Genomic DNA, 27,465 nt, shown 5'->3' on the forward strand with positions numbered 1-27,465 from the left:
GTGTGTGTGTGTGTGTGTGAGTGAGTGTGTGTGTGTGTGTGTGTGTGTGTGTGTGTGTGATGGGAAGAGGGAGCCTACCTCTCCTCAAAAAGCTAAATGTCCTCGCCCCCTCCCCTCACCACTCAGGCCAGATGGAGAACCCCGTGTGGCAGGGGGCGGACAGGGGCTCTCTGGGGGCCTCACTGCTGCCGGTGGGCGCTGGGGGCTCTGCAGGCTGGGGGAGGCTGTGTTCACAGCGGCTCCGTTCTCCAGGCCACACACACAGCATTCCAGGAGCTCCTCCGGGCCGGCAAGAATAGCTGGGATTCCTACCGAAGGAACCAGCTCCCCCAGCACTCTGCCTTCTGCCTCCGCCAGTCTCAGGGCCCTAGCCTCTGGCTCTCAGACCCTCCCCCCTCCCCCCTGCCGGTGCCTCATTTGCACCCACCTTGACCTCAGCACATTGACCTCAGCCAGACCGGGGCTTGGGGGACCGGGAGAATGGTTTGGCAAAGTTCAGCCCTCAGCTTCCCACGGGCATTCCTGGCCCTGTGCCTTCATGTTTTCCTCTGCGCAGTGGGGAAAATGACCTTTGACTGCCCTTGGATGCCTGGGTTTGCTCCGCCCAGCCCTTGGGGAGGCGGAGGGAGGAGGCTCCAGGCCTGCCCTTTTCCCTCTGGCTTGAACGTCTACAGGAGGGAAGGCGGGTCAACCTCATCATCCTCACCAGGGCCGCCTCGCCCCCGCCTCAAGGCACTGACACTCTGCTTGCAGCTTTATTGAGTGATTTGAGGGAAAGAGCAGGTTCCTCAGAGGGGTGAGGGAACCCAGAGGTCATGTTCTCTAGGGGGCGATGCCAGAAGGACCTGAAATACCCAAGAGATGAATGTGAGGCTCTGCCAGGGACCGCGAGTCAGGTGGCCAGTAGGCACTGGGGGATGCCAGGGGATGGGGACCCCCAGGGGCGCTATGGGAGGAATGGAGCTCCAGGTGACCTTGGGCTCTGCATTGGGTGGGCGACAGATGACTGGTGGCACCGTCACATCGACGGGGCCTGCTTGCCTGAGGGGGGCGCTCTGGGAGAGCGGCTCTGAGAAGGGGCAGCTCTGGGATGTGCTGAGAGCGCTCAGCGTCAGGGACAGGAGAACGTTGCGGGGAGTCGGGGGCCAGGAGAGAATGGGGGGCACAGAGGCTTTCAGTGGGGGCGCTCCGGGGGCCCCCCGGCGACCCCCGCCCCGCCCGAAGCCCGCGCCTCACCCAGATCCGGGTGCTCCAGAATGCAGTGCGCTACGTAAGCCGGGTTGCTGTGCAGGTCCCTGCATTTCTTGCAAAAAAGGATCTCGCAGAGCTCACAACCCCCGCCGCTCGGTGGCGGCCGCTGGGTCTGCAGCACGCACGGCTCCTCCGGGAGGTTCCGCCTCCTGCGGACCGGCACCCGGACGCTCAGCGCACCGCGCCGGCCCCTCCCGCCCGGGTCCCGGGGCGCGCCCTCCCTCACCTGTCCGCCAGGGCGGCGGGGCCGCGGAGCAAGGCCAAGGGCAGGAACCAGCTCCAGAAGCCGCTGTCCGCGCGCCGCAGCAGCGCCACCTGCTGGGCGCTGGGCTCCTGGCGCAGCGGGCTGTAGGACACGGTTCCCCGCTCGCGGCCCTCGGCGTCCTCCGCCTCCCGGCACTCCGCCTCGCCCTCGGCCGCACTCTCCGGCGGCTGCCTCCCCTCGTCTTCCTCCTCCGACCCCTCCTCCTCTGCCTCCTCATCCCGGACCCCCGGCTCCTCCGGCTCCTTCTTCCACAAGGGGGTCTTCACGCCTGCGGGCGGGCGGAGAGAAGGTCGCACCCTGACTGTGCTCACAACCCGACTCTTTCCCCCCTCCACCCCCCACCCCCACCCCAAAAAGCTCCTCAAGGATGGTGCGTCCGTGGGGGCCAACAGGCCTCCAAGAGAAAGTTATAGCGTCCAGGATTTCCCGGGCCAGGCCAGGGGGCTGCCTGGCTGCACCCCCCCACCCCACCCTGATTTCCCAGGTTTCTGCACTTCCTGGGATTGAGACAAGTCACGCTGCTTCTGTCTAGTTCCCTTTGCTCGCCTGTGAGATGGGGAAAGTAGTGCCTATTTCAGGGGTTGTGGTGAGGCAGGTATGAGATCGCTGAGCTTGGCCAGCGGGAAGCAATGCACGGGAGGCAGCAATGAGAGTTTCGAACCTGGAACCAATGAGGGCTCATCCCCTTCTTTCTAACCGGCTCTAGGGTGGGTCCTGGTCTGTGGCGGTCAATAAACATCGTGTCAAGATGGTGATGTAGGTAAACACCTATACTCGCCCCACCTTAAAAAAAATAAAAAATAAAAATAAACATTGTGTACTGGCCAGAATCCTAACACGTGGTGGTTTGTTTTGTTTTCTAGATGGGACCTCCTTCTTCAAAGGGGGCCTTGCCTTAAGGAAGCCCAGCATCACCTGTGGAGGGTTGGGTGGGCAGTGAGCACCAAGCACCTCGTTGGTTAGAAAAAGGTGCCTCCAATGGGCAGCCCAGTTAGGAAAAAGGGTCTCTCTCTCCTTCCAGGCATGACCCCAATTGCCAGCCAGATTCAGCTGCCACTGACCCCTCTTGCTGATTGATGTCTTTGTTCGGGGCATAAATCCCACGGCTCTAAGCCCCTGCAGGCAGGAAGTTCCTGGGCTAACGGGGAAAGTAACCACCTGCGTGACTGGGAGGTGTCCAGCCTCAGCAGCAAACACCAGCCCAGCACCCTCCTGTGCCCTGCTGTCAGCCAGACCTGGGAGCTAGCCTTGAGATGGAAAGAAGGGGGAGGGTGACAGAGAAGGCACAACGTTGGGGGTTTGCCCTGGAAAGGTGAAGAAAATTTGCCATTGATCCCTGCCTAACCTAAAGAGGTTGGAGACAAAGGGGAATCATAATAAAATTAGCATTCTAGCTCACATGTCTTAAGCACCAATTACATGCAATCACCCCCCTAGACTCTCTTCATACATCATCGTGTCCCTTCATCTTCACAACCCCCTCAGAGGGGCCTGCGAATTTCATCGAAGATTTTTGGAAACCTTCCAAGAAAAGTTGCTTCAAGGGTTCTGCCAGTGCTTGGAGCTTTGTGGTTGTGAGAGGCCAGACCCACTGCACAGCCAGAGAGGGGTGCGGGGGACTTCGCAGGAGGAGGGGGAATTGGAGAGAAAGGTTGGGACTTTGGGTGCCGGGCCATGGAGTTTGGACTTTGGTAGCCTATGAAGTTCACAGAGGCATTTAGCAAAGGGTCCAGAGCTAAATTCATGTGTTTGGACTCCCTCACTGTGTCCGTTTCATCCCCACCCCACAGTGCCCACTAAACACCAAAGGCCGCAGTGGGAGCCACTGAGTGTTCCGATGCAGGGACACGCGCAGAGCTGTGTTGTAGGATGTTTCCTCTGACAGGAAGACCCACTGTGGTCCGGGCCAGAGAAGACAAAAGTCCGAATCGCAGGAGGTAAGGAAGAGGGAGCAGATATCAAGAATATTCAGGAAACAGAAAGGAGAGGGCTTCTACGTGGATGGGTATAATCTTAAAAAGACTGCACTTCTACTCTGGGGTTACCATGGCGATGAGCTGGTTGGTCCACCCTGTAGTCAAGAGACCCTGTCCTCTGGCCCCTCCCTGCCTCCAGCCCCACTTACCGTCCTTATCCATCCTTCCCAAGGCTATGCTGCCTCCTTCTCCTGATCAGAGCCTAGGATAAGAGGAAGTAGCAGACCCCACAGATCTTGGTCTGGTCTCTAGGGCTTCAGTTGGGTCACCTGGGCGGGGCTAGAACCTCACCTGCCCAGAGGGTTCCACTCAGGAATCTGCCTTTTCCCGGCCTCCAAAAGCACTCGAACCCAGATACCCCCTCCCTTCCTCCTGAAAGGGCATTATTAGAAGACAGTATAGGGTGGGTTCAAACCTAGCTCCTGACATACATGTATTTATTTGATTTTTTGTTAATCCTCACCTGAGGATATTTTCCCATTGATTTTTTAGGGAGAATGGAGGAGAGAAGGAAAGACAGAGAGAAACATCGATGTGGGAGAAACACATCGATTGGTTGCCTCTGACCAGGGCCAGGGTCCAAGGAGCCTGCAACCAAGGTGCATGCCCTTGACCGGATTGAACCTGGGACCCTTTGGTCCACAGGCCGATGCTCTATCTACTGAGCCAAACAGGCTAGGGCAGTGGTCGGCAAACTCATTAGTCAACAGAGCCAAATATCCAGTACAACGATTGAAATTTCTTTTGAGAGCCAAATTTTTTAAACTTAAACTTCTTCTAACGCCACTTCTTCAAAATAGACTCGCCCAGGCCGTGGTATTTTGTGGAAGAGCCACACTCAAGGGGCCAAAGAGCCACATGTGGCTCGCAAGCCGCAGTTTGCCGACCACGGGGCTAGGGCTCTAGCACATAAATATAAAAGGTGTCTGGCCCTAGCCGGTTTGGCTCAGTGGACAGGCCTGCGGACTGAAGGGTCCCAGTTCGATTCTGGTCAAGGGCACATGCCGGGGTTGTGGGTTTGATCCCCAGTAGGGGGCATGCAGGAGGCAGCCAATCAATGATTCGGTCTTATCATTGATGTTTCTATCTCTCTTTGCTCTCTGAAATCAATAAAAATATATTTTTTTAAAAAGGTGTCTGGTCTTCAGCATGTTATCTCCCTGACCCTCAGCCTCTTCCTCTGTAAAGCAGAGGTTGTGGTACAGTACCACTTTCCCTGGCCCACAGAAACCACGTAGAGCATTGCTTATCTGTATCACTATTTTCTCCCCTCCCCTCTGTTCTATCCCTATCCTTCCTCAGCCCCGCACCCCACTCCACCCACTGCCAGCTCACTGCCTCAGCTCAGGGAAACCCAGCGGCCTGGCATGGGGACATCCAACCCCGCTGAGAGGATCATATAAGCGAGGAACTAGGCCTCCTGCTGCTCCAGTTTTCTTGGGTACAGCCATCATGCCTTGATGCCTTTCTTTATTTTTTATTTTTTTAAAATAGATTTTATTGATTTTTTACAGAGAGGAAGGGAGAGGGATAGAAGAGTTAGAAACATCGATGAAAGAGAGACATCGATCAGCTGCCTCCTGCACACCCCCTACCGGGGATGTGCCCGCAACCAAGGTACATGCCCTTGACTCGAACCTGGGACCCTTGAGTCCGCAGGCCGACGCTCTATCCACTGAGCCAAACCGGTTAGGGCTATTTTTTATTTTTAAAAAATTCTTTATCACTTTCATGCTTAAATGGCCATCCAGTTTGACATTACCTTTATTGAGAATAATAAGTCTTTTTTAAAAAACATATTTTTATTGATTTCAGAGAGGAAGGGAGAGGGAGAGAGAGAAAGAAACATCAATGATGAGAGAGAAGCACTGATTGGCTGCCTCCTGCAGGCCCCCTACTGGGGATCAAGCCAGTAACCCGGGCATGTGCCCTGACTGGGAATCGAACCAGTGACCTTCTGGTTCATAGGTCGATGCTCAGCTACTGAGCCAGGCAGGCCAGGCTGCCAGAGCTTTTACACTGGCTGTTCCCTCTGCCGAGTACCCTGCCCCCAGAGACCTGCAGGTCCTGCTCCCTTACTTCTCTCAGGTCTCCGTTCAATATCATCACATCAGTGAGGCCTTGCCCGACCACCTTATATAACATTCCACACACACCCATCTCTTTAGTCCTTTAGTTTTCTCCCTGGTGTTCAGCACCATCTGACTCACTACAGATTTATTTGTTTGCTATTTGTCAACCAGCACCCATTACATGCAAGCAGCCTCCATCGAGTCAGGGGTCTCATTGATTGCTCTACATTTAGGCCTCTAATAGTGTCTGGCACACAGTAGGTACTCAAGACATACTTGTTGAATGAATGCATTGCTGTGGCCCTGGGTGAGGAACTATGAGCGATGGCCCACTGTGGAGGAATCGTGTGGGTAGCGTTAGGGACGTGCAGATTCTCAAAAGAAAGGGGGCGGGGGTCATGGTGTGTAGACAAGGATGCTGGGAGAATCACCGAGAGCTGGGACCCACCCTGTCCCGAGCGTGTGTGTTCTTACAGTCTGATACTTTGCACATACATTATACCTCTATTCCTCACCCTCGCCACACCCCAGAGAGGTAGACAGTAGCATTCCCATTTTACACTTGGGCAAACTAAGGCACAGAGAGGCTAGGTGGCATATGAAGGTTACAGAGGGCTTTAACAGAGGGTCCAGGGCAGACTCGTGTCTTTAGACTCTGTCACTTTTTATTCATCCCGATCCTCCAGTGCTCACTAACCACCACAGCACCCCCTGCCCTGCTTCCCTGCCCCCCCTGCCCCAGAAGCCTCCACCGTGTTCAACCCCACGTTTCCTCCCTGTTCCAGCTCCAGGGCGGGCTCTGCAGGGCAGTCCTTGTCTGCCAGGAAGAGTTAACAAGGAGTGTTTGTAGCAGCCGCTGTCTCCAAGGAGAGGAGAGGAGAGGAGAGGAGAGTGGAGAGGCCACGCCAGGCTCCACTGAGGTCCGGCTGGCGGTGGGGGGTGGGAAGCAGCCAGCGGGACCTGCCCAGCCCTGGAGGGGAGACAGGAGTGTCCTCACTTCCATCTGTCCTGGCAGGTGGCAAACTCTGGGTCCACTGGGCAGCCAAAGAGTAAGGTTGCTGCAGGGCCACCAAGTAGGGACCGTTCTGGCAGGGACTGAGGAATGTGGGGAGGGGGCGGGACCTGGCCAGCCTGGTGGAGGCGGCTGAATCCAGTGGCAAGTGGCAGAACCTGAAATCCGAGGCTCTCAGGGGGCAGAAGGGGAAGCCGGAGTCAGGGAGAACCAGCCACGACACAGCAGGGGGCAGGAGTGACGACAAAGCAGCAGGAGAGAAGAGGTGCCCACCTCCTCCTCCGCTGAGGGTCAAGCCATGTCCCGGCCTGGGGGACGCAGGAGGAGGCCTGGGACCCCGGGGCCTCCGGTGCGCAGCGTCCGGCCCTTTAAGTCCAGCGAGCAGTACCTGGAAGCCATGAAGGAGGACCTGGCCGAGTGGCTCCGGGATCTCTACGGGCTGGACATCAGTGCTGCCAACTTCCTGCAGGTGCTGGAGACGGGCCTGGTGCTGTGCCGGCACGCCAACGCCATCACCGAGGCTGCCCTGGCCTTCCTGGCTGCGGCACCTGCCCGAGCCCCAAGGATTCCCGTGCCTCGGGCCGGGGTGTCCTGCAATGGGGCTGCCCAGCCAGGCACCTTCCAGGCCCGGGACAACGTCTCCAACTTCATCCAGTGGTGTCGCAAGGAGATGGGCATCCAAGGTACCCACCCTGGCCCTCCCCTTCCCCAGACCCTTACCTGGCTGGGCGTCCACCTCCTCCCTGAGGCCCAGGCTGCACTGAGGGTCAAAAGCCAGGGTCCTCCTTCCAGATTTGCCTTGGGCCAGCTCATCCCTTTTCATCCTTCCGTTTCCCCACCTCACAGTAAATCCTCAATAAAGAAAGGTGTTCACTGAATGATTCATTCATTCAACCAACACACGTTGAATACCTATCTCCTCTGGGTGAAGCACCGAGGACTGAGCGCTCTGATCCCCAGTTCCAAGGAGTTCAGGGTCTAGGAATGGAGACGGATGAGGGAGCAGATGCATGAATTACAGCCCATTGTGATAAAAGCTCAGGAGAGGTGTGTCAGAGCCTGGGAGGAAACAGCTCCCTGATGAGGTGGAAGGTGGGGGCAGAGAGAGGCCGCATCGAAGAAGGAAACCTGAGCTGAGTCTTGAGGCATGAAGTCTGGGGGACAGGGAATTCTAAGCAGGGACCAGCGGGGGCAGCACTGTTTGGTGACTGGGAGAAGCTGCTGTGGGTGAGGGCCAGGGCTGGGGTGAGGTGCTGAGAAAACAGTGGAGGAAGCACTGGACGTTAGGGAGGGGCCGGTCGTGCTGGGGCTTGTGAGCTCCGGGGAGTGAGTGTCAGGGTCCCTCACCTCCTGGGCCTGGGACTCAGCAGCAGGAGGGAGCTGGATGTTGTGCCAACCTCCAGGCCAGAGGCGGTGGGTGTGAGGCAGAGGGGAGGGTTAGGTTAGGCTACTGGCTGGTGGCAAGGCAGTGAGGGGCAGGGTTGGAGGGGCGATCAAGGCTAGTGTTTTACTGAGCACTTACTATGTGCTGGACTTTGTCTGCAAACACAGCAATCCCATGAAAGAGACTACATCCCCATTTTACAGAAGAGAAGACTGAGGGCTCAGGGACTGGCCCAAGGTCACACAGCTGGCGGGTGGGAGCGTCAAGGATCCCTGGCGGTCAGGCTCCCAGCCCCCATACTCAGCCCTGCCTCCGGATACCTGGGCTGGAGGTGGAGGAGGAGAGGCCTGGAGGTGAGAGGAGGAGATGCCTGGAGGCTACTGGAGGTGAGAGGAGGAAGCAGAACAAACCGATTGTTGCTTCTGGACTCACCGTCTCACAGCCAGGCCCCAGGTTCCTTTGCTTGGCTGTGTCACTTCTTCCCACCCCCAACCTGCCCTCTCCTGTGGGATGAGCCACCTTGTCTGCACTCAGGGCCCGAGCCATCCTGCCCAGACCCTTCGCAGGGGCTGGTTTCATTTGAGATCCTCGGACTCAGACTCCCCACCGCTTGGCTCCGGAAAGGCCAGCAGGGGCTCAGGCTGCCTAACTCCCCTGTCCCCCGCCTCTCCCCGCTTGTCAGAGGTGCTGATGTTCGAGACGGAGGACTTGGTGCTGCGCAAGAACGTGAAGAACGTGGTGCTGTGTTTGCTGGAGCTGGGCCGCCGGGCCTGGCGCTTCGGGGTGGCGGCGCCCACCCTGGTGCAGCTGGAGGAGGAGATCGACGAGGAGCTGCGGCTGGAGCTGGCCCTGCCCCCGCCCGACCCCCCGCCGCCCGCGCCGCCCAGGCGCAGGCCCTGCCACTTCCGCAACCTGGACCGGGTGGTGAGGGGTCCGGACTCGCCCTCGAGGCCCCGCCTTCCTTTGCCCCGCCCTCCCCCTCCCCCTCCCGTCCCCTCTGGGCCACCCCCTTTTTGAACTCCAGTTCCCAGCCCACACTAATCCACAGAGTGGTTTTAAGCCTCAATCCTAATCACAGATAGTAGTAGCTAAGCCTCACTTACGTTTTTATAATAAATCCAGTATTCTGCACCTCGCTCATTTGACCCCTGTGAGATAGTTTTTAAGAACACAGTCCCTGGCACCATCTCTGACACCTGGGATCAAGCCTGAGATCCGCTGCTCTGCAGCTGTGTGACTTTGGGCAAAGTATGGAACCTCTCTGTGCCTGCGTTCCCTTCCTGCAGCGTGGGGTAGTAACGGTACCTGGCTCCTATGACTGACATGAGTATTAGAGACGACGGGTTCAGGACAGTGTCTGGCAGAGGGCGCCTGCCATAGGAGTTAGCTCTTACTGTGATTAACCCCGTTCTACCACCGAGGAATTGGGGTCGGGGAGGTTCCTTAACTGGCCAGAGCCCATGACACAGTGGAGGCAGGACTCTGACCCTGCCAGAGCCTGTCAGATTCCAAGACCCACCTTCTTCACCCTTCCACTCCCCCCCGCCATCAGCTGACTCCGTGGGCGCTGGGCCGTAGGTGACCGGCTTGTTCTCGCTGAGTCATTAAAAGTCTTCCCTACTCACTTCTCAGCCCCCAGCCCTGACCTCAGCAGAAGCCTTGGGCTGGCTCTGGGGAGGGGAAGGCCCCCCATTGGGCTTGGCTTGGCATGGGCGGTGGGGAGCTTGGGCACATGTGCAGAAGGAGGGCTGAGCCCATGCCCACCGCCCACAGGTTCAGAGCCTCGTGAGCCACTGCACGTGCCCAGTTCAGTTCTCCATGGTCAAGGTGTCCGAGGGGAAGTACCGTGTGGGGGACTCCAACACCCTCATCTTTATCCGGGTAAGTGTTGGGACTGAGGTGGGAGGGCCCCAGGGTCAGCAGACTAGGATTTCCTTCCATGGGACCCTGCCCAGGCCTGAGGGCTAGAATAGGAAGTCACCATTCATCCCAACGTACCAGGTCTTGAGGCTTGCTTTCTCTCGCTGGAAAAATTCCAGAAGACGCCTCACAAAGTTGGCAAGCCTATCCCCTGCTTCCATTAGGGCAGCCAGGACCACCCCCACCATCTGCCTCCAACGTAGCCTGATTCTGAGGGGTCCCCAGGCAGAGGTGAGGTGTGAAGGGTCCTCCCAACTTCTATCACCTCCACTCCATCCAGAGGCTTGGTCAGAGCCAGGGGCTTGAGAACCCCAAGTTTGTGTCCAGTGCAAGGCCCAGCCACGGGGACCTCATAGCTCACCCCTCAGATGCCTGGCTTGGTACATCCTGCACTCTGAGCCGTAGTACAAGCTGAAATGTGCCTCCCGCCACCTCCCCCACGCTCCATACCTGGCTGTTCCTCTGCAGAAACAGTCTGTACCCAGGGGAGTGGCCCGCAGCTCAGGGACATGGCCAAGCCCTTCAGGGCACAGGCGACAGCTGGGGACAGAGCCAGCTCCCTAAGCCCTCACCCAGACCGGAGCCAAAAGCCCTGTGAAGGTGGTTGGGGCAAGGGATTGAGGCCCCGCTTTTCAACTGAGGAAATGGAGGCCTAGAGAGACTGTGACCCAGTGGAGTGGGGCAGAGGGTCCCCCGGATTCTTTGACACACACACTGCAGAGCCAGGACCCCGTTTCTAACACAAGCATGCGCGGGGGGACCCCCTTACCGTGAAGGGAGAGGAGAGGGCTCTGCGGCCAGACGGCACAATGCTTGTGCGAAGCCTGGTTTCATTGTGGGACAGCTTTCTGTTTGACCCGCTTCCATCCTTGACAACATGTGTTATCTGACGCCCATCACAGAGGAGACTCCGGTGGCAAAATGTGCACACGCCCAACTACAAGGGACTATTTGCATGTGTACATGGGTGGGGTGTGTGCTGGGAGCCTGCAGGCTGGCCCAGAAAGAGGGCACACTCTCCGTTTTGCCCTCTACCTTATACTTGCCCCCCCCCGCCCCCCTTGCAGGTCCTCCGGAACCACGTGATGGTGCGTGTCGGGGGCGGCTGGGACACACTGGGCCATTATCTGGACAAACACGACCCCTGCCGGTGTACATCCCTCTGTGAGTCCCTGGGAGTCCCCTCCCTGCGCTCTGGGTTGGGAGGCTGGAAGTGGGCGGTAGGTATGAACTCCAGGGGCGAGAGGTGTGTGGGGTGGAGGTGGGGGATTTGGAGAAAAGAAGATGCTATAGAAGGGACAGGTGTGGTGCCCCCTCAGCTCTAGAAAGAAAGCGGAGCAGGCAGGGTGCAATACCAATTCTAGCCACAAGATGACGCCAAACACAGAGAATCAGCATTTGGTCAGGGGGCATCTTGGCAGGGCTTAGGTCTGCCTGTGATGTCCACAGAGGTGGCACCAAGCATGACCTGGAGGGGTCTTTAGCCCTCCAGTAATCTCCACCAGCACCTCGAGCCCCCCTAATAAGCATTCATTCTAAGTAAAATATGTGAACCTGCAATACAAATGCAGCTTTAAATAAGTCCCCTGCTGAGCCCTCGCACCAGATTTCAGCCCCCAAGCCCCTGTAAGAACATTCTGGCACTGGTGCCGTCCCTGTCCCTGTAGGTCCCACTGTCTCTAATGCGGGGCGAGGAGTGTGGAACAGCTGTGGCGGGAGCCAGCAGCAGGAATTTCATCCTTTCCTCCTCTCCTCTCTGGGGGGCTGTGCTGGTAGCACACAAGCCAGGCAGCGTCCTGAAGCCCCCAGTCCCGCCGGTGCAGCACGAAGTGAGGGTGCATGATGAGCCCTGGCGGCCACAGCCCACGATGACCGTCAGCCGCTCTCAGAGCCCACTGCCCCCCGTGGACTGGAAGACATACACCGCTTCAGGCCGGAAGCTGAGGCCCCCCGCCTCCTCCCCCACACCTCGCAGTGAATGGGGAGCAGGGGCAGGGGTCCTCAGAGAGACAACACCACTCCTAAGGTACAGGGGAGGGACGGCAGGGCCTCTTTCTTCTTGGGAGCCCACATTCTCAGAGGCCACCCCACCCCGAGATAAAGGGAATGAGTCTCCTGGCAGTACCCGTACCCCAACAAGAACTCTGGTGTTCAGAACCAAAAAAAGCACCCAATACCGTTGGGATTATCTAGTTACTTCATGTGCTCCCATTTCACAGATGAGGAAGCTGAGGCCCATAAAAGGAACAGGCTTATGCAAGGCCTTTCTGCCATTTCATGGTAGAGCAGTCACTACGACTCCCCTGCCACCCAAGGCTGGTGACCTGTAGTTGCTGGGTTTGAAGTAACCCAGGGTGCAGACCAGGCGGCTTTCTACCGGCTACAAGGGAATGATGGAGAGTAAAGTTAAACAGTATTTGCCATGAAGGCAGTGGTCGGCAAACTCATTAGTCAACAGAGCCAAATATCCACAGTACAACGATTGAAATTTCTTTTGAGAGCCAAATTTTTAAACTTAAACTTCTTCTAACGCCACTTCTTCAAAATAGACTCGCCCAGGCCGTGGCATTTTGTGGAAGAGCCACACTCAAGGGGCCAAAGAGCCGCATGTGGCTCGTGAGCCGCAGTTTGCCGACCACTGCCATAGGAATACCCTTGGACAGACACAGAGGGAGAGGGAACATCTGTTTCCTTCCACATGAAGTCTGGCCCCCTTGGAGTTCTGGTTGTGGAAAGGCCATCCCTTCCCAGAGCCAGGGGGCTGGATTAGGTGGCCCTGCCAGCCTTATGCTTCTCCCTTTCAGGTGCCAGGAGAAGCCGCCCACCCCACCTCAGAGGCAGCTGCCAGCTGGGGACAGCTCACCCAGCCCCCAATCCTCACCCACCCCCAGGGGCCGAGACCCACAGTGCACCTCCTCAGGGAAGAGGGAGGACAGACACCCCCCTGAACTCTCCAGGGGAAGGACTCCTACATCTTGGGTTCAAGAGGAGACAGATAGCTGGGGAACCCATTCCAGGACCTCCACCCCGCAGAGACTCCGAGCCCCTGAGGCTACTGCGCAAGGGACACCAGCAAGAGGACCATCTCCCCTGCCTCGTTACTCCAGTTCGTCAGCCAAGCCCATGGGCCCCAGGAAGCCGCCTCGGGGTGATGCTTCCTCCCAGCTCAGGGAGCCAGGGTCTGTCCGTTCTCCATCCCCTGTTAAAGGACCCACCGAGGTCGCTGCCCAGCTGGCCCCTGCCCGACCTCCCACTCCCGGAGGAAGCTTTCCGGGTACTGCAAGTGGACGTCTCACAACAGAACTGGAAAGAAGCTCCATACCACCAGGGGCCGCCCCTGGAGTCCTGGCTGGGTCCAGTCATGGGGACTGCTCTGTGGAAGGAAGGCAAGGGGTCCGGAAGCTGGACACCTGGGTGACAGCAGAAGCTGGAGAGTCCCGGGGCCTGGACACGCCCCTGACCCCGGGCGGGATCAAGAAGCCAGCCATCTGCCATGGCCTTGAGGAGGAGCTTTTGGCCAACATGAAGCTGCTAGAGGTGGGGACTGCCCACCCCCGGGGTCCAGGTCCTGGGCTCATCCCTCGCAGTGGAGTCTACGTCCCCAGCCTGGGCGGGCGGTGGCCTGAGCCTGGGGGTCCTTATGACAAAGTCATCCAAGAACTGGCTCGGGGCCCCCCACCCCTCATTAAAGTGGACCTGGGAGCCTGGAAGGCTGCCCCTCCAGGCTCCCCTAAGCTGGCAGTTACCACAGTCCCAGGAAGCCCAAAAGGGAAACTGGGAGCCAGAGAGAGTGGGCCAAGGACAAAGGCAGCCCTGAGTGCCAAGGACACCAGGATGAGGAAGGTCCCAGCTCCAGGAGGGCAGGACTGCTCAGCCCCTCCCGTGTTTGCCAGCCTGGGAGCCCCCACACCTTCGCCCTTGGACCCAAATTCTGACAAAGCCAAGGCATGTCCAGGCAAGGGCAAGAGAACACTGCGGAAGCCCCAAAGAGTACCATCTATCTACAAGCTGAAGCTGAGGCTCAGAATCCGGCCCCGGAGAGACCACAGGCCTGAGAAGCGGCCTTCGCGAATCCCTAAACCCCTGGCCTACCTCCGCTTGGGTCCAGCCAGGGCGCCCCCAAGCGGCAGGCTGGAAAGAGTGTCAGCGCTGGGTAGGAAGGGAGGGGAGGCAGCCCTGGTGGATGGAGCCTGGGCAGGGGAGAAAGAGGAAGGAAAGGAGGAGAAAGGGCCAGCCATTCCACTGGAGAGCAGACCCCAACATTCCGAGAGCCTGGGGCCTCAGCAGCTGGATCCACTCCCACCCGAGGAGGAGTCCTGGGTCTAGGGAGGGGCTCCTCACCCCGGAGCCAGTGAAATGAACGCCCAGGTAGCCACTGGAATCCCAGCTGCAGGAACAGAAGGAAGGGTCCCTCACCTCCATATAGGGCCTTGGCCAGGAGGGGTCAGAAGACAAATAGAGCATCAATCAGCTCAGACTAGCAAATGGGACAACCCATCATCTCCATTCCAACTCCAGAATTGGGATAGGGGCAGTGGGGCCACCCTATATATTATCACCCTCCCCCAGAACAGCTCCCCAAACTCCTGTCCTTAGGCCATGCCCACTGTTTGCACAATTCTTGTAAGTTATTAAACACGGGTGGGTCTGTCCTTGCGTCTCCAGCTTGAGTCACTCTCTCTAGGGCTGTAGTGATGCAGGAAAGTGTAGCCTCAAACATTCTCCCACTGGAGGGAAGAGGATCAGGGAGGGAGCTGGGGTGAGACAGGTGGTCTTTCTCTCCTGAGGCTCAGCCAACCTTGCCCCCAGAGAGCCCATCTCCTGGAGGTGGCTGGTGGGTCAGCACCACGGACAGGGGCAACGGCCACCAACACAGGCTCCTGGGAGCCTTCAAAGCTTCGCTCTGGGGCTTGGGGACTGAGAGAGCCCTGGAGTCAAGAGGGATGGTTAACATATCCACAGCCGTGAGGTTATGACAAAGGGATCACAGAGGCTCAGCGGAAGTGAGACAGACACGGAGGCAGAAACTGGGATTGAGTCCAGTTATGCAAGTTGTCCTGAGTGTGGCAGAGGGAGATGGTGTGCTTCCCCTCGGGAGGGTTTTGGTCAGTGGGAAGGCTCAGGGGTAGGTGGAGAGGAGAGGAGTCCCTTCCTCTTCTCCTTGGTTCTTCTGGTTGTCCTGAGCCCCAAAACTCAGGCCACCCCATCACCCTTGCCCAGCAGAGCTCTGTAGGGAGCCCCTTCCTTTCCACCCTCAGAAACTGAGCCAACACCGTGGTACAGAAACGAGGGAAAACACTCCCTGATTTTTAATCTGACTTCCGTTCACAGCGCAATGGGCGTCACGCACACTTCCAGACCCTGTGGTGGGAAACCCTGGGTGGGTGGGGGGAGGCAGGGAGAAGGACAGAGACTCAGAATGGGGGTGGAGGAAATAGAAATCAAAGACCTGGGTGAGCGGAGGGGGTGAGGTGGGACGGGCAGGCAATACATTCCAATGGCTCCCACAGGGGCAGCCAGAGGCCCGGGTCCCCCACCCCCACTTCCGGTGCCTCAGAGCTGGGGGCGACGGTGGTGGTGAGATGCTGCCATCCCTGACCCTGTCGCCCTGGTGAACCAGGGAGCAGGATGCAGGGAGGAAGGGGGCAGGCCCTCTTCCTACCCTCCCAGCCACTCAGGGTGTGGGGAAGGGGAGCCACCTCCTCTGCTTCAGAGGGAGGCTCAGAGGGCAGGTCACTTGCCCCAAGTCATGCCGCACAACAGGGACTAGAACCAGGGACACCGGACCGCCCAGGTCAGGGCGGACATTGTAGGGCTGTGCTACCCAGGTGGGTGGAGGGGGAATCAGCTGGGAAATTCATAGATTCCCTCTCACACTAGATCTGGATGATAAACTCCCCACCCACAACCCCTCCCCCAGACTCCTCTCCATCACCGCTCCGGGCTACCTGATTTCCTGGTCTATCCTACAAAGCTGGGCCAGGTCAAGGCTGAGATGTTCTATCTGCCCCTCTTCTAACAAGGAACCTTGCTGTCCTCCCATCAGCCCAGGGCTGAGGGCTCAGCCTCAAGGAGAACCTGGCCTGGGGGGGCAGGGGACACGCACCATTTTGTGGCCTCCAAGTCCCCCAGGAATCCCTCAGGCCGCTCCTGGGACCTTCATTATTTTTGTTATTTCTAAGTCGATACAAAACTGACAGTGATCAGCTCTGGTGAGGAGAGGTAGAAACCCGGCCAGGCAGCCGGAGAAAACGGGGTGGAGTGAGTCAGGGCATAGGGCCAACTGGTGTTGGCACAGGAAGTGCAGATCCTGAGGGCCTCCATCCAGGAGTGGGGGGCGGGGAGGAAGCGGGCATATCTCCCTCAAGCAAGGGGTCCCCATAATTCTTTTTCTGCCTCTACCCCCTCCCCAGATTAATCAGGGTAACCTGAGATTCAAGCAGGGTCATCTGGTTGGAGTGGATGGAAAAGCAGAGCCCTCGCTGGCACAACCTGGGCCCCCACCCCCACCCTGGGAACCAGCCTGCCCCCCACAGCTCCCCAAACCCAACATCCCCCAATCTAACACCACCCAACGCAGGAAGGAACAGGGGGCTGGAACCTGGCATCATGGAAGTAAACCTCTCCTTTGGGGGATTCCCTCTCCACACTCCGTCAGGGGAAAAAGTTGTAACCCAGGGGGTGATGTGGCTTTGGGGTCAGTAAGGGGGTGAGGGGCACCCGGCAGGGACGGACCATCGAGTTAAGGCTGGAAGGTAGGTTGTTGTGTCTCGCTCGGGGCTGCTGGCTGGGGAGGTCCCCCTGGAGAGGGCAGAGCTCAGCTTTCTCCCCTTGACTAATCTGGGACCTCAACCCTCGGACCGGACCGAACGTGGTCCTAGGACCACCCGCATCTCTCTGTCCTGCGCCGGTGGTGCTGGCGGCCAGAGGCGGCACCAGGATCTGCAACCAGGGGGTGGAAGAAATGAGAGCCCTGTGAGCTGAGCGGGGGGCGGGGAGCGGGGCCAGAGAGTGGGTAAGACCGAGAGACACCTGGGCAGACGGCTGGGCACGGGAGGAAGGCGCGGGGCAATGACAGACACACTCTCTGGAGAGGACTGGTGGGGGACCGGCTAAGGCAACACCTCCCCATCCCCACCCTCCATTTCCTGCGCGCACCCCAATCCCAAAAGGCTGCGGCGCCCCTTGGGGCCAGGCTGGGTAGTGCGCTAACTACAGCCCGAAAGGAGCCGTCCCAGGAAGACAGATTGGAGAGACGGGAGGACTGGGCCGTTTTTGGGGAGGCTCCCTCTCGCCCTCCGCCTCTCACCGGGCGGTGCGTGGCTGCGGGGGCGGTTCAGGCCCGGGCCGTCAGCGTTCTTTTCCTGCCACTCGCTGCCCAGGCCGGGCAGTCCCAGGCGGCAGCCGCCCCGGCGGCCCCGGCAGCAGCCTCGGGCGCCCCAGGGGCTGGCGGGGTGGGCGCGCGGGTCACATGATGGCGCAGCGGTTGCGGCGCAGCGCGCCCTGGAAGCGCAGGGCGGCGTGCACGTGTTTGCAGCGGGCGCAGCCGACGCTCTTGAGCAGCTCGCTGAAGAGCAGCAGGATGTGCCAGTTGTACTTGGCGGAGCACTCCACGTAGCCACACTTCCAGGTCTTGCGCACCAAGTGTGACACGTTCCAGCGCGGGATCACGCGTCCGCGCTGCAGGTCCCGCTTATTGCCCACGATGATGATGGGCGTCTCTGAGGTGCCAATCACCCTGGGGGGCGAGGTGGGACTCTCAGAACTCCACCAGGGTCGCAGCCACTGGACTTCAATGAAGGCAGGCTGTGCCTGGCCAATAATAGTGCTACCATACGTCTGTCCCAGGCGCAGGGCTTAGCTCTGGAGTTACATTACATTCTCTCATCTGCACACTTGATCCAAAAGGTGGGTACCAGGGTTAGCCCCATTTCACAGATGAGGAACCTGAGGCTTACACATTCACTGACCTGGTCATGCAGCTGGGGGGCCCTGGCAGTCTTGTTCCCGGAGCCCCTGATCTAACCACCGTATTAGACTAGCCACCCCATGGTGAGGGTCCCAGAATGAGTTAACAGAAATGGGGAACAGCAAAATGTCATGAGTGTGTGTGTGTGTTTGACTGGATGTGTGGGACCTGGAGGGACTTCATCTGCATCCCTCCATGCGCCCTTTCCCTGGGACTGGCTGCACTGGGGCACCACTGAGGTGGCAATGGACTGTATCCTGGGCCCTCACCTCGTCTCTAGGATCTGCTGGCGGATGGTCTTGACGTACTCAAAACTGTCAAAGCAGCAGATGTCGTAGACCAGGATGTAGGCGTGGACACTCCGGAGTCCCCTGCAGCAGGCGTCTGCCCACTCCTGCAACACCCAAGTTAGGGCCAAGGTTAGAGCAGCCATGAGGCCTCCCCTTGTCCCCAGCCACCTCCAGCCACAGACGGACAGCACTCTCACCTGCCACTGCACCCTAAGCCCTTCACACCCACCTCTCCCCAGGAAGCCAGGGCCGGGGCCGAATGGAGCTCAGTGCTCCCCAAGCTGGGATAGGGCAGGTCACACTGTCTGACCTCGGGGACCACTACACGGCCCTGTGCATATCGGGAGCTGTTGAAATAGTCTCTATCTTTTTAAAAACATTGATTTCAGAGAGAACGGGAGAAGGAGAGATAGAAACATCAATGATGAGAATCACTGATTGGTCGCCTCCTGCATGGCCCTCCACTAAGGATCAAGCCCACAACCCGAGCATGTGCCCTGACTGGGGAATCGAACCATGACCTCCTGGTTCATAAGTGGAGGCTCAGCCACTGAGCCATGCCAGCTGAGCAAAATAGTCTCTAACTTCAAAGGCTTAGCTCAAATGCCTCCTCCTCCAAAGAAGCCTTCTTGCAAGCAAGGGGCTACTCCCTTAATCTCCTGTGTGTATACACCTTGGTTACAACTGTTTCATCGCCAGACCCCCACTTCTGTGAGCTCCTGAGAGAACCAGAACCAAGCCATCCTCATTTTCCTGTAACTCCTCCTCCTCCCCACTCAGTACCTTGCACACTGTGTTGGCTCCTAGCAGGCTCCTGAAGGGCGCACTGCCTAACCTGGTGAGCTCTCCATGGTCCTGAACCCCACTTAGTCCACACTAGGATCAGCGCAACTCCTGTCTGTCAGGCTGCCCTTAGATTGCTATCTGATGTTCCCCTTCTGTAGGTTCCACTCTGCCGGTGGACAGAAGGAGAAGGTCTGAGAAGACTGAGACTGGATACATGGTGGACAGCAGGGCCCCAGGGAGCCGGAACTTCCTGAATGTTTGTGGCAAATTCTCAGGGTGAGGCTGCAGCTCAAGAGGAACAGACCCATGGAAAGTCTGAGTGCGCTAAAGAGAAAGTTCCTTAAGAATTAATTAGCTAATTAACTTGCCAGCAGATGGCAATTGCAAGAGCAGTTGAAGGCAGCCAGTGTGTGGAAAGAGCATGGACTCTGAAGCGGGGGAGGTAGAGGCCTCCGGGCCGAGGGGAACCAGGGTCTTCTCCTTTGAGGGGCCAGGAAGAGATGAGAAGGAGGTGCAGCATGTCTCCTGTGCCAGCTTGTGAGTTGAACTGGGGCAAAGACCAGGCATCAAGGAGGACTACGGCAGGTTCTCCACCTCAGAGAAGGAATAAAAGGAAACGACTTTGGTGGTGGTGGTGGAGAGTTGTGTCTGACGCCTGAAAGGTACTTTCCCAACTCAAAAGCTTAGAGGCCGCGGCAGTGGATTTCCCCAGGGAGATGATGTGGCATCTTTTCTTTGTGCTGAGTTTTAACTTGGGTGCAGGGGGAAGACACGGAGGACAAAGCTAACACTGTAGGAAGCCATTAACTGGCTTCCGGGGCCAGGGAAAACAGCATTCCGCTGGACACAGTGAGCTCCAGGAGCTTAGGTCCCACATTGTACATGGTTCCTCCCCCAACCCACAGAGGAGTGATTAGGGGCAAGTGGGAGGAATGGGGAAACGGGCACAGAGGTGCCCTCCCTCTCCCAGCTCTCGGCTGGGGAGAGGGAACAGCTGCCAGCCTTCCAGGGTGACAGCCCCACCTCTTCCACCTCTTCCCCAACATGCTGACTCCTCAAGGGGGCCTCCAGGCTGCCTCCCACCCACTTCTCTCTGGAGGCTCCTAAAAGGGGGAGGAGGAAGGCTCCTGACTGGCTGGCTTGTCCCTTCGCCCCTGGTTGAAGGGAGGGAACAAGAAAGCTCAACTTTCCTTCCAGCTTGTTCTATGAAGGGTTCCAGGTGGTCAAAGACCATCTTGGGGCCCTGTCAAAACACAAGAAGGAGCGATGGAAACTGAGTCCAGTTCCAAGGACCTGGGAGATGAGGGAGGGAGGTTCAACACCTGGGCCTCACCTGTGCATTCGCTGCTTGAGCCTTCTAACCTCAGCTTCCTTCTCTGATAGGAAGGAGGAGAGGGGCTGCGGGAGGGCCAACTGAGGCTCAGACCCAGGAAACACCACTCTCCTGGGCTGATTTCACCTGGAATTGGGAAGGAATGTGTTTTTGTTCTATTGTCAGGTGGTGCCATCAGGATACTTGTTTTTTTTGTTTTTTGTTTTTTTAATGTATTTCTTTATTGATTTCAGAGAGGAAGGGAGAAGGAGAGAGAGTCAGAAACATCAATGATGAGAGAGAATCATCGACTGGCTGCCTCCTGCACATCCCCCACTGGGGATTGAGCCTGCAACCCAGGCATGTGCCCCTGGCTGGAATCGAACCCGGGACCCCTCAGTCCGCAGGACGATGCTCTATCCACTGAGCCAAACCAGCCAGGGCAGGATACTTGGGTTTTATATTTGTTACTTGTGCTCCAGGAGTGAAGTCTTGGACATCCTAAAGAGCCCAAAACTCAGGGTCAACCAGAAAGAAAAAGACCAACAATCCAATAGAAAGATGGGCAAAGGGCATTAACAGTTGTCAGAAAAATAAATATAAAGGCCCTTAAACGTATGAAAAGATGCTCAACTTCACTCATAATCAGAGATGCAAATAAAAACTACACAGAGACTATCAAATCTCATCTATCCGATTGTCAGACAATACACTCTGATGGCAAGGCTTTGGGGAGCCCTGGCTGGGTAGCTCAGTTGGTTAGAGCATCGTCTTGATACGCCAAGGTTGCGGGTTCGATCCCTGGTCAGGGCACATACAAGAAGCAACAAGTGAATGCGTCAGTGAGTGGAACAATAAATTGATCTCCCTCTTTCTCTCCCAAATCAATAACAAAAAAAGGCTTGGGGGGAAACAGCGCTCATGTAAGTTTACAGATGGGGAGTCTGACACCTTCCAAACTCCAGGTGCGTTCACCCTTGATCTAAGCAATGCATCTCCAGAAATCCACCCCACGGGCATGTCTCCTATGTGCTAAATGGCTATGTACAAGGCTGCCCATCGCAGCACTCTCTGAACCAGCAAAAGGTTGGAAACAACCCACTTGTCCAACAAGTGGGGAACTGCCTAGTACCTCTCTCCAATGGACTACAGCGTGGTCATAAAAAAAGAACGAGATGACCCCTAGATACTGACATGGAAAGATCTCCAGCTTATACCATTCAGTCAAAAACACAAGGTCCAGAACAGTGTTGTTTTTCAAATGTTAAGAAAGGAAGTGGAGTAAGAACACATTTCCTTATTTGTGTCAAGAAACACTAGAAGTCTGAATAAAAAATCCCCAAAACAAGGAGAGTGGCTTTAGAGAGTGGGCCAAGAATCAGGGTGAAGCGGGCAGAGGTGGGACTGAGATTTCTCGGGGTGTACCTTTTCACCAAGTTGGAACTTTTAAACCGCGTCTTACCTAGGCCAAACTTGAAATTAACTTAAAATGAAGGACACAACGAAACGTGAAAAACACACAAAGCTTGATGTGCCGGCCTGGAGTGAGATCTGAGACTCAGGCTACGGTTCAAGTCTCCTTTGGAGAGCTAGACCCTGACCCACTGCCCTGACCTCGCTGCTCCCAAGGGGGCGGGATGCCTGAACCAGGCTGTTGTCTTTGGGGCTGATCCCCCGACCTGGGATGGCAGAAACAAGGGTCCATGAGGTTGGGCCCAGGCCTCCTGCCCGGGGTTGCTGAGACAGTGCTGAGCCTGAGTCCCTCCCCAGCTGTATTTGCACAATTACAACTGGCCAAGCCATGGCCCCTGCCTTCCTGTCTCCACCACTGTGCCTATCCTTTCTGAGCAAAACCTCTGCCGAGGGGCTGCCTTCCGTGAGCAAAGTGTCCTAGAGCTCCCAGGCACCCACGCCCTCTGAAGCCAGAAGCAGAGAGAAGGAGGGAGGACTTGGTCCCTGCAGGCTTGGGGAAGGAGCACTGTAAGCCGCGGCACTGGGGGCATCTGAATCCAACCCCTGTAGGAAGGTGCCCAGCAGGAGTAAAGCCCTTGGGCAAGAGACCTGTCTCTGAGAACACACCTTCTCCAGGTCTTGGCCTTTTCTTCTGCTGTCCGTCTACTGGCCTTTCTACCCCAGTGCCCACTACAGAGCCTGGCACACATCATAAATAAAGCTCATCAAATATCTGTAGAATAAACCAGCATGCAATGGATTCCTGGTACGGCTCTAAGCATTCCTGGTGGCCCATGGTGCAGCGTGGAGCTGGAGAGGGTTGGAGTCCACTGCCCCCCTACCCTTCCACTGCCCCCCTACCCTCGTGGGCCCTCCTACCTGCAGCGTGTTGACAGGGAAGGCGCTGATGGGCGGGAAGTCGAGGATCTGGAGGTCGTGCACGTGGCCGTTCATGACGACAGCAGGCAGGTAGAGGCGGCGGGTGGTGGTGGGCACGCAGACCTCGCTGAACTCGTTGTACAGGAACTGGCGCACGATGGCACTCTTGCCCACGCCTCGCGCCCCCAGCACGGCCACCCGGTAGGTGGAGACCATGCCTCTCGCCCCACGCCGCCACCGCGTCCTCGCCGCTGCCTGGGGCTCCCCCGGGCTGCATATTCCAGGGGCTGGGGGCTCAGCCACCGTCAGGACCAGTCATTGCTGCCCCTGCCCGCCCTGGGCCCTTCTGCGGCCTCCACCTGGACTGTGGAGACAAGAGGTGGGCTGGCTTTAGGGTCTTTGCTGAAGCGGTTTCAGCCACTCAGAATGCCTTCCCTTGCCCAGAACCCCTATCTTATCTACTGAAATCCTTGCCATCCTTCCTTCGTTTTTTTCCTGTCCCAGGCAGGCTGCAGAGCAGCGGAGCCCAGCTGCCCCACAGAGCCCGGGGCGGGTCTGGGTCTCCTCTGCAGGGGTGAGCCCAGGCCAGTGTGTCTCAGTGGAGGCGCTCCTGGCATTTCTTAGAGGGAGAATTCTTCATTGGGCAGGAGGACTGGCACACTGCAGGTCCTTTCACATCTCCAGCTGCCAGCTGCAGCAGCCTCCAGTCACCATGACGACCCAAAATACCCCCCATTTCCAAATGTCCCCATTGAGACCCCTGGACTAGATGGCCTCTTGGCTCTGGAGGGCAACACTTGTTGAGCTCTTGCTCTGTTAGCGTGCGTGCCCACAGGACACCCTCAGTGAATACGACATCCCTAAGGGCAGGGGTTCCCACGTTAGAGAAGGCTCGGAGGGAGTAAGAAATGTGCGCAGAGGATGCCAGCTACTCCTCGCTACACTGTCGCAGTACTTCTTCCAAGTTTAGGGATTCCAGCTGGTAAATGCCTACAGGCCAAGGGTTGTGTCTGATTCTCTGGCAACCCCCTGAGCTCAGAGGGCCTGGCACACAGCAGGTGTGCTAGCGGCCAGGACCGGGCTGCTACAAGGTTGGACCTTGTCACAGATTCATTAGCTCCTTGCTTGCTCAGTTTCAGGGACTTGAGAGCTTGGGTATAAACCACAGCTATGTTTTCTAGCTGTGGGTCCGTGGGCAAATCACCTGCCCAATCGGAGCCACGCTCTGCACATATATTAAATGGGTCCATAGCCCCTACTTCTGAGAACATCTATGTCAGTGGTCGGCAAACTCATTAGTCAACAGAGCCAAATATCAACAGTACGACGATTGAAATTTCTTTTGAGAGCCAAATTTTTTAAACTTAAACTTCTAACGCCACTTCTTCAAAATAGACTCGCCCAAGCCGTGGTATTTTGTGGAAGAGCCACACTCAAGGGGCCAAAGAGCCGCATGTGGCTTGCGAGCCACAGTTTGCCGACCACGGATCTATGTAAATCTCCTAGCTAGGTGCCTTCCCTCTTTTAGGGGTTAGGATTGGGGTTTGGGGGGAGGATGATGACCAGGGAGCTGCTACCTGCCTGAGACATTCTGTTTGGGGACTATTCCTAGGAAGGATGAGACCAGAGCCTGCAAAGGGGGTCCAGGGGAGATGGGTTTGCTGGATTTTGATAGGGCCGTGCTTTTCAGTCTGCATGTATGTTTTCTGTGTGGATGCATGCTCTCTCCACACATGCACAGCTCACAGCTGAATGGACTGCAGTCTTTCCTAGTCCAGAGGACCTAATCCACTAAGTCCTTGTACTGGCAGCGTAGTATACAAAGGGCAGGATTTGGAGTGAGACACACCAGGGTTGGATTCCCAGCTTTGCCACTCACCTCAAGTGTGACCTTGGGCATGAAACGTCACAGGGTGTGGTGTGGTCGTACAGGTAAAGCCAGGTGCCTGGCACAGAGCAGGTGTTCAGGGAAGAGTGGCCATTGCTATGCACCTCCATCTAAGGTTGCTAGGAGCGCTAAGCAATCCTGGGATGGGTCACCATCCACTGTTGTTGACAAACATGCTTTGTGTGTATATGCGTGTTTGTGATTCTTTCCCCCATTTTATTGACGGTAAAAACAAGAACCGAAAACAACCCCCCGAGACTTAGGGACGTGACCACAGAGCCAGCTGAGCCGTCACCTAAGCGTAGGACCCTGATCGCCTTCCTGCCCCGTGTAGTGTCTTCTCCTCAACAGGTGCTTATGGCTCCCAACTGGGGTAAGTACCAGTCCCTCCTCCCCACAAACCCCTGCAGGCCCTCGGCCCCTCCGGCATCCCCGGACACTGCCAGCTTGGCAGAGAACCTCAGCTGGGTTAATTACATAACCAGACAGGCAGGTGGGGAGGGGGACATCCGAGGGCAGGTAGAGAGGACAAGGAATCCAAGAAGAGCCCTCTGCCTCTCTCGGGGTGGCAACGCAGAGGTACCCAGGATGTCCCCTACCTGCATAGCCTCCTGGACACCACACTTCCTGCCCAGAAACCAGTCCTTTGGGGGAAGAACGGGGAAATAAAAGCGGGTCACAGTGCTAGCGCCAGGAAGCAGTGCAAGGGAGGCCCCTAGGCTGGGGCAGCCTCCTGGAACTCACCAGGCCCAAGGGTGGCCCTGTCCCTGGCTCAGGGGTGACCAGTGCCCCCTCCTTCTTCCCAGGCAGGGGTCCTGGGTCTAAGTGTCTACTAATCCAACATCCCCAGCAGGTGGGGGTGAGGGGGGGCTGTCCAGAGCGGCAGGGCCCAGCCCCTGAGCGCTCCCTCCCCAAGGCCTGCGCTCTGCAGTGAGTCTGCAGACAGCGCTCGCCGGGAAGAGCCTGGGGACTCACACAGGGGCCAAAGCCCGCCTCTTGTCCTCTCCCCTGGGCTTGCGTGCCGGAGTCTCTGCCCCAGACTGAGGACCGGGCTTTTTGGGTCCCGTGGGCCGAGTCACCGTCTGCCTGCTGTTGTCCCCACCACGTTCCTGTGCGAGTGGGTGGGTGGGGGCTTTGAGGGATGCTGGGCTACCCATGACCTGATTGGTAGGAGTTTTTTTGGGGGGGAATGCTAGAGCCCAGCCTGATCTCCGCCTCCAGCACCTTGCAGGCACCCCGCACCCCCAGCTCCAGCTCTCACGTGGCAGCCCCGCGCCGCTTCCCCGCCAGCCCGCCGGCCCCCTCCTCCCTCCTCGCCCAGGCACCAGTCGCCCCAGCCGTACCCCCTTCACCTACCCCCCGACCCCGCGCCACCCCCCCACCCGCCCGACCCAGCCGGCCCCTGACCCGCCCGCGTCCCCCGCCTCCCGCCGCTTACCCGGGGCCGTCTTAGCTGCCCCCAGCCCTGGGGCCGCGCTCCCCCCGGGCTCCGGCGCTGCCCCCGGCTCCCTGGCCCGGGGGGAGAGAGGAGGGGGGCCCCGGCTGCCCTGTCGGGGCGGGCTCGGAGGCGGGCGCGGGGGGCAGGTGCGGGCGCCAAAGGGTAGGCACCTCCAGCCCCTGCTCCCTCCGAGCGCGCCGCCCGCTAGCGCTGGAAGGAGGGAGGAGGGACGCGGGGCGGGGCGGGGCGGGGCGGGCGGGGGGACGGTGAGTGGCTGGCATTCCGCTGGGTCCCTGAGCCTGACACATTCACTTGGACGACCCAGGTCGAATTTTTTCCTCCTCAGACCCGACCTTCACCCACTCGGACTCTGCTTGCGGTATTTTTAGCTCTAACCTGGAGGGGTGGGAAGAAGGGACCAGGGAGGCCCTCATGCCCCTGGCTTCACTCCAGGCTGGGCTTGCTCAGAGCAAAGCTGCTCTGCTTCCATTGAATGACCTCTGCAACCCTCCTTCTCCTCTCCAGACCGGGAGATACCAGGGGTTGAGGGCAGAATCACCCACGTATTTATTCTGGAACAGTCGTTATCAGCGTCATGATCAGTAGCTAACATGTATGTGCACCTACTATGTGCCAGACGGCATGCTCTGAGCTTTGGCGGTATTCTCAAATGTCACCCTCACAATTCTGTGAAGTAGAGTGTTTATCCTGTTTTACAGATGAGCTACCTGAGGCTGAGAGGCTAAGTTGTCTTACCGAAGGGCAAAAAGTGGAATATAAAGATTGGGAGTCCCTAGCTGGGCGGCCGCTGATGAGCTCGGAACGGGGACCAGAAGCAGCCACGCTGGGCTATGCGGTGTGCCATGTCAGGGTGCGGAGGGAAGGCAGAGGGAGTGGGCCAACGAGTTAGAGGAGTCCGTGGAGGCAACCTTCAGGGAAGGAGCCTTGACGGAAATGGACTTGGGGTGGGGACGTTGTGGGAGAGGAGGCCTGAGAGTGAGCCCAGGACCAGACCTGCACGCAGGGAACAGGAATCCTGGTGAGTGACAGGGAGCCAAGTTGGTTGAGGTGAGGTAACAAAGGCCTTGATTGCTAGCAGGAGTTTGGACATAGCCCTGTGCTGGATGGGAAGGCATTGAAGGTTTTTGTTTTTGGTTTTGTTAATCCTCACCCAAGTATATTTTTTTCCATTGATTTTTTTTTTTTTTTTTTAGAGAGTGAAAGGGAGGGGAGAGACACACTGAAACATTGATGTGAGAAAGACACATTGATTGGTTGCCTCCCGAAGGCGTCCTGACCAGGATTGGGGATCAAGCCTGCAACTGAGGTACATGCCCTTGACTGGAATCCAACCTGGGACCCTTCAGTCCATGGGCTGACGCTCTAACCACTGAGCAACCCGGCTAGGGCCATTAAAGGGTTTTGAAGCAGGGTAGCAACCTGGTCACAGCTGTATTTTAAATGCCCAGAGGGCTGGGAGGCGGAGCTCTGAAATATCTGTCTTTGCCTCTGGGACCCAGCATCGCCCACCAGCACTTTCTACTACTTGTGCCCATGGTTTCCTCACAGAA

The 27,465-nt window shown here is 57.6% G+C and overlaps 3 protein-coding genes across 4 annotated transcripts; 1 reads left to right on the forward strand and 2 right to left on the reverse strand.

Moving 5' to 3' along the window:
• Positions 1-1,174: 1,174 nt before the first annotated feature.
• Positions 1,175-3,746, reverse strand: C20H17orf50 (chromosome 20 C17orf50 homolog). Its single transcript, XM_008153837.3, has 3 exons — positions 3,642-3,746; positions 1,478-1,784; positions 1,175-1,400 (listed from the first exon to the last, which is right to left on the reverse strand). Exons 1-3 carry the CDS (start codon positions 3,652-3,654, stop codon positions 1,175-1,177), a joined length of 546 nt encoding a protein of 181 aa, XP_008152059.2. The 5' UTR covers positions 3,655-3,746.
• Positions 3,747-6,831: 3,085 nt separating this feature from the next.
• On the forward strand, positions 6,832-14,206 carry GAS2L2 (growth arrest specific 2 like 2). The gene is made up of 6 exons (XM_008153658.3): positions 6,832-7,259; positions 8,643-8,884; positions 9,734-9,841; positions 10,948-11,044; positions 11,657-11,906; positions 12,685-14,206. Exons 1-6 carry the CDS (start codon positions 6,875-6,877, stop codon positions 14,204-14,206), a joined length of 2,604 nt encoding a protein of 867 aa, XP_008151880.2. The 5' UTR covers positions 6,832-6,874.
• Positions 14,207-15,158: 952 nt separating this feature from the next.
• RASL10B (RAS like family 10 member B) lies at positions 15,159-26,099 on the reverse strand. 2 transcript variants are annotated; one of them, XM_054709456.1, is made up of 5 exons: positions 25,895-26,099; positions 24,448-24,514; positions 22,569-22,932; positions 18,119-18,243; positions 15,159-17,618 (listed from the first exon to the last, which is right to left on the reverse strand). In XM_054709456.1, exons 3-5 carry the CDS (start codon positions 22,782-22,784, stop codon positions 17,348-17,350), a joined length of 612 nt encoding a protein of 203 aa, XP_054565431.1. In that variant the 5' UTR covers positions 22,785-22,932; positions 24,448-24,514; positions 25,895-26,099; the 3' UTR covers positions 15,159-17,347. The 2 variants fall into 2 exon arrangements, with proteins under 2 accessions (XP_054565431.1, XP_008151881.1); XM_008153659.3 differs by lacking the exon at positions 24,448-24,514.
• Positions 26,100-27,465: the final 1,366 nt, after the last annotated feature.

The sequence above is a fragment of the Eptesicus fuscus genome, chromosome 20 (assembly GCF_027574615.1).
Source record: "Eptesicus fuscus isolate TK198812 chromosome 20, DD_ASM_mEF_20220401, whole genome shotgun sequence".
Taxonomy (NCBI): Eukaryota; Metazoa; Chordata; class Mammalia; order Chiroptera; family Vespertilionidae; genus Eptesicus; species Eptesicus fuscus.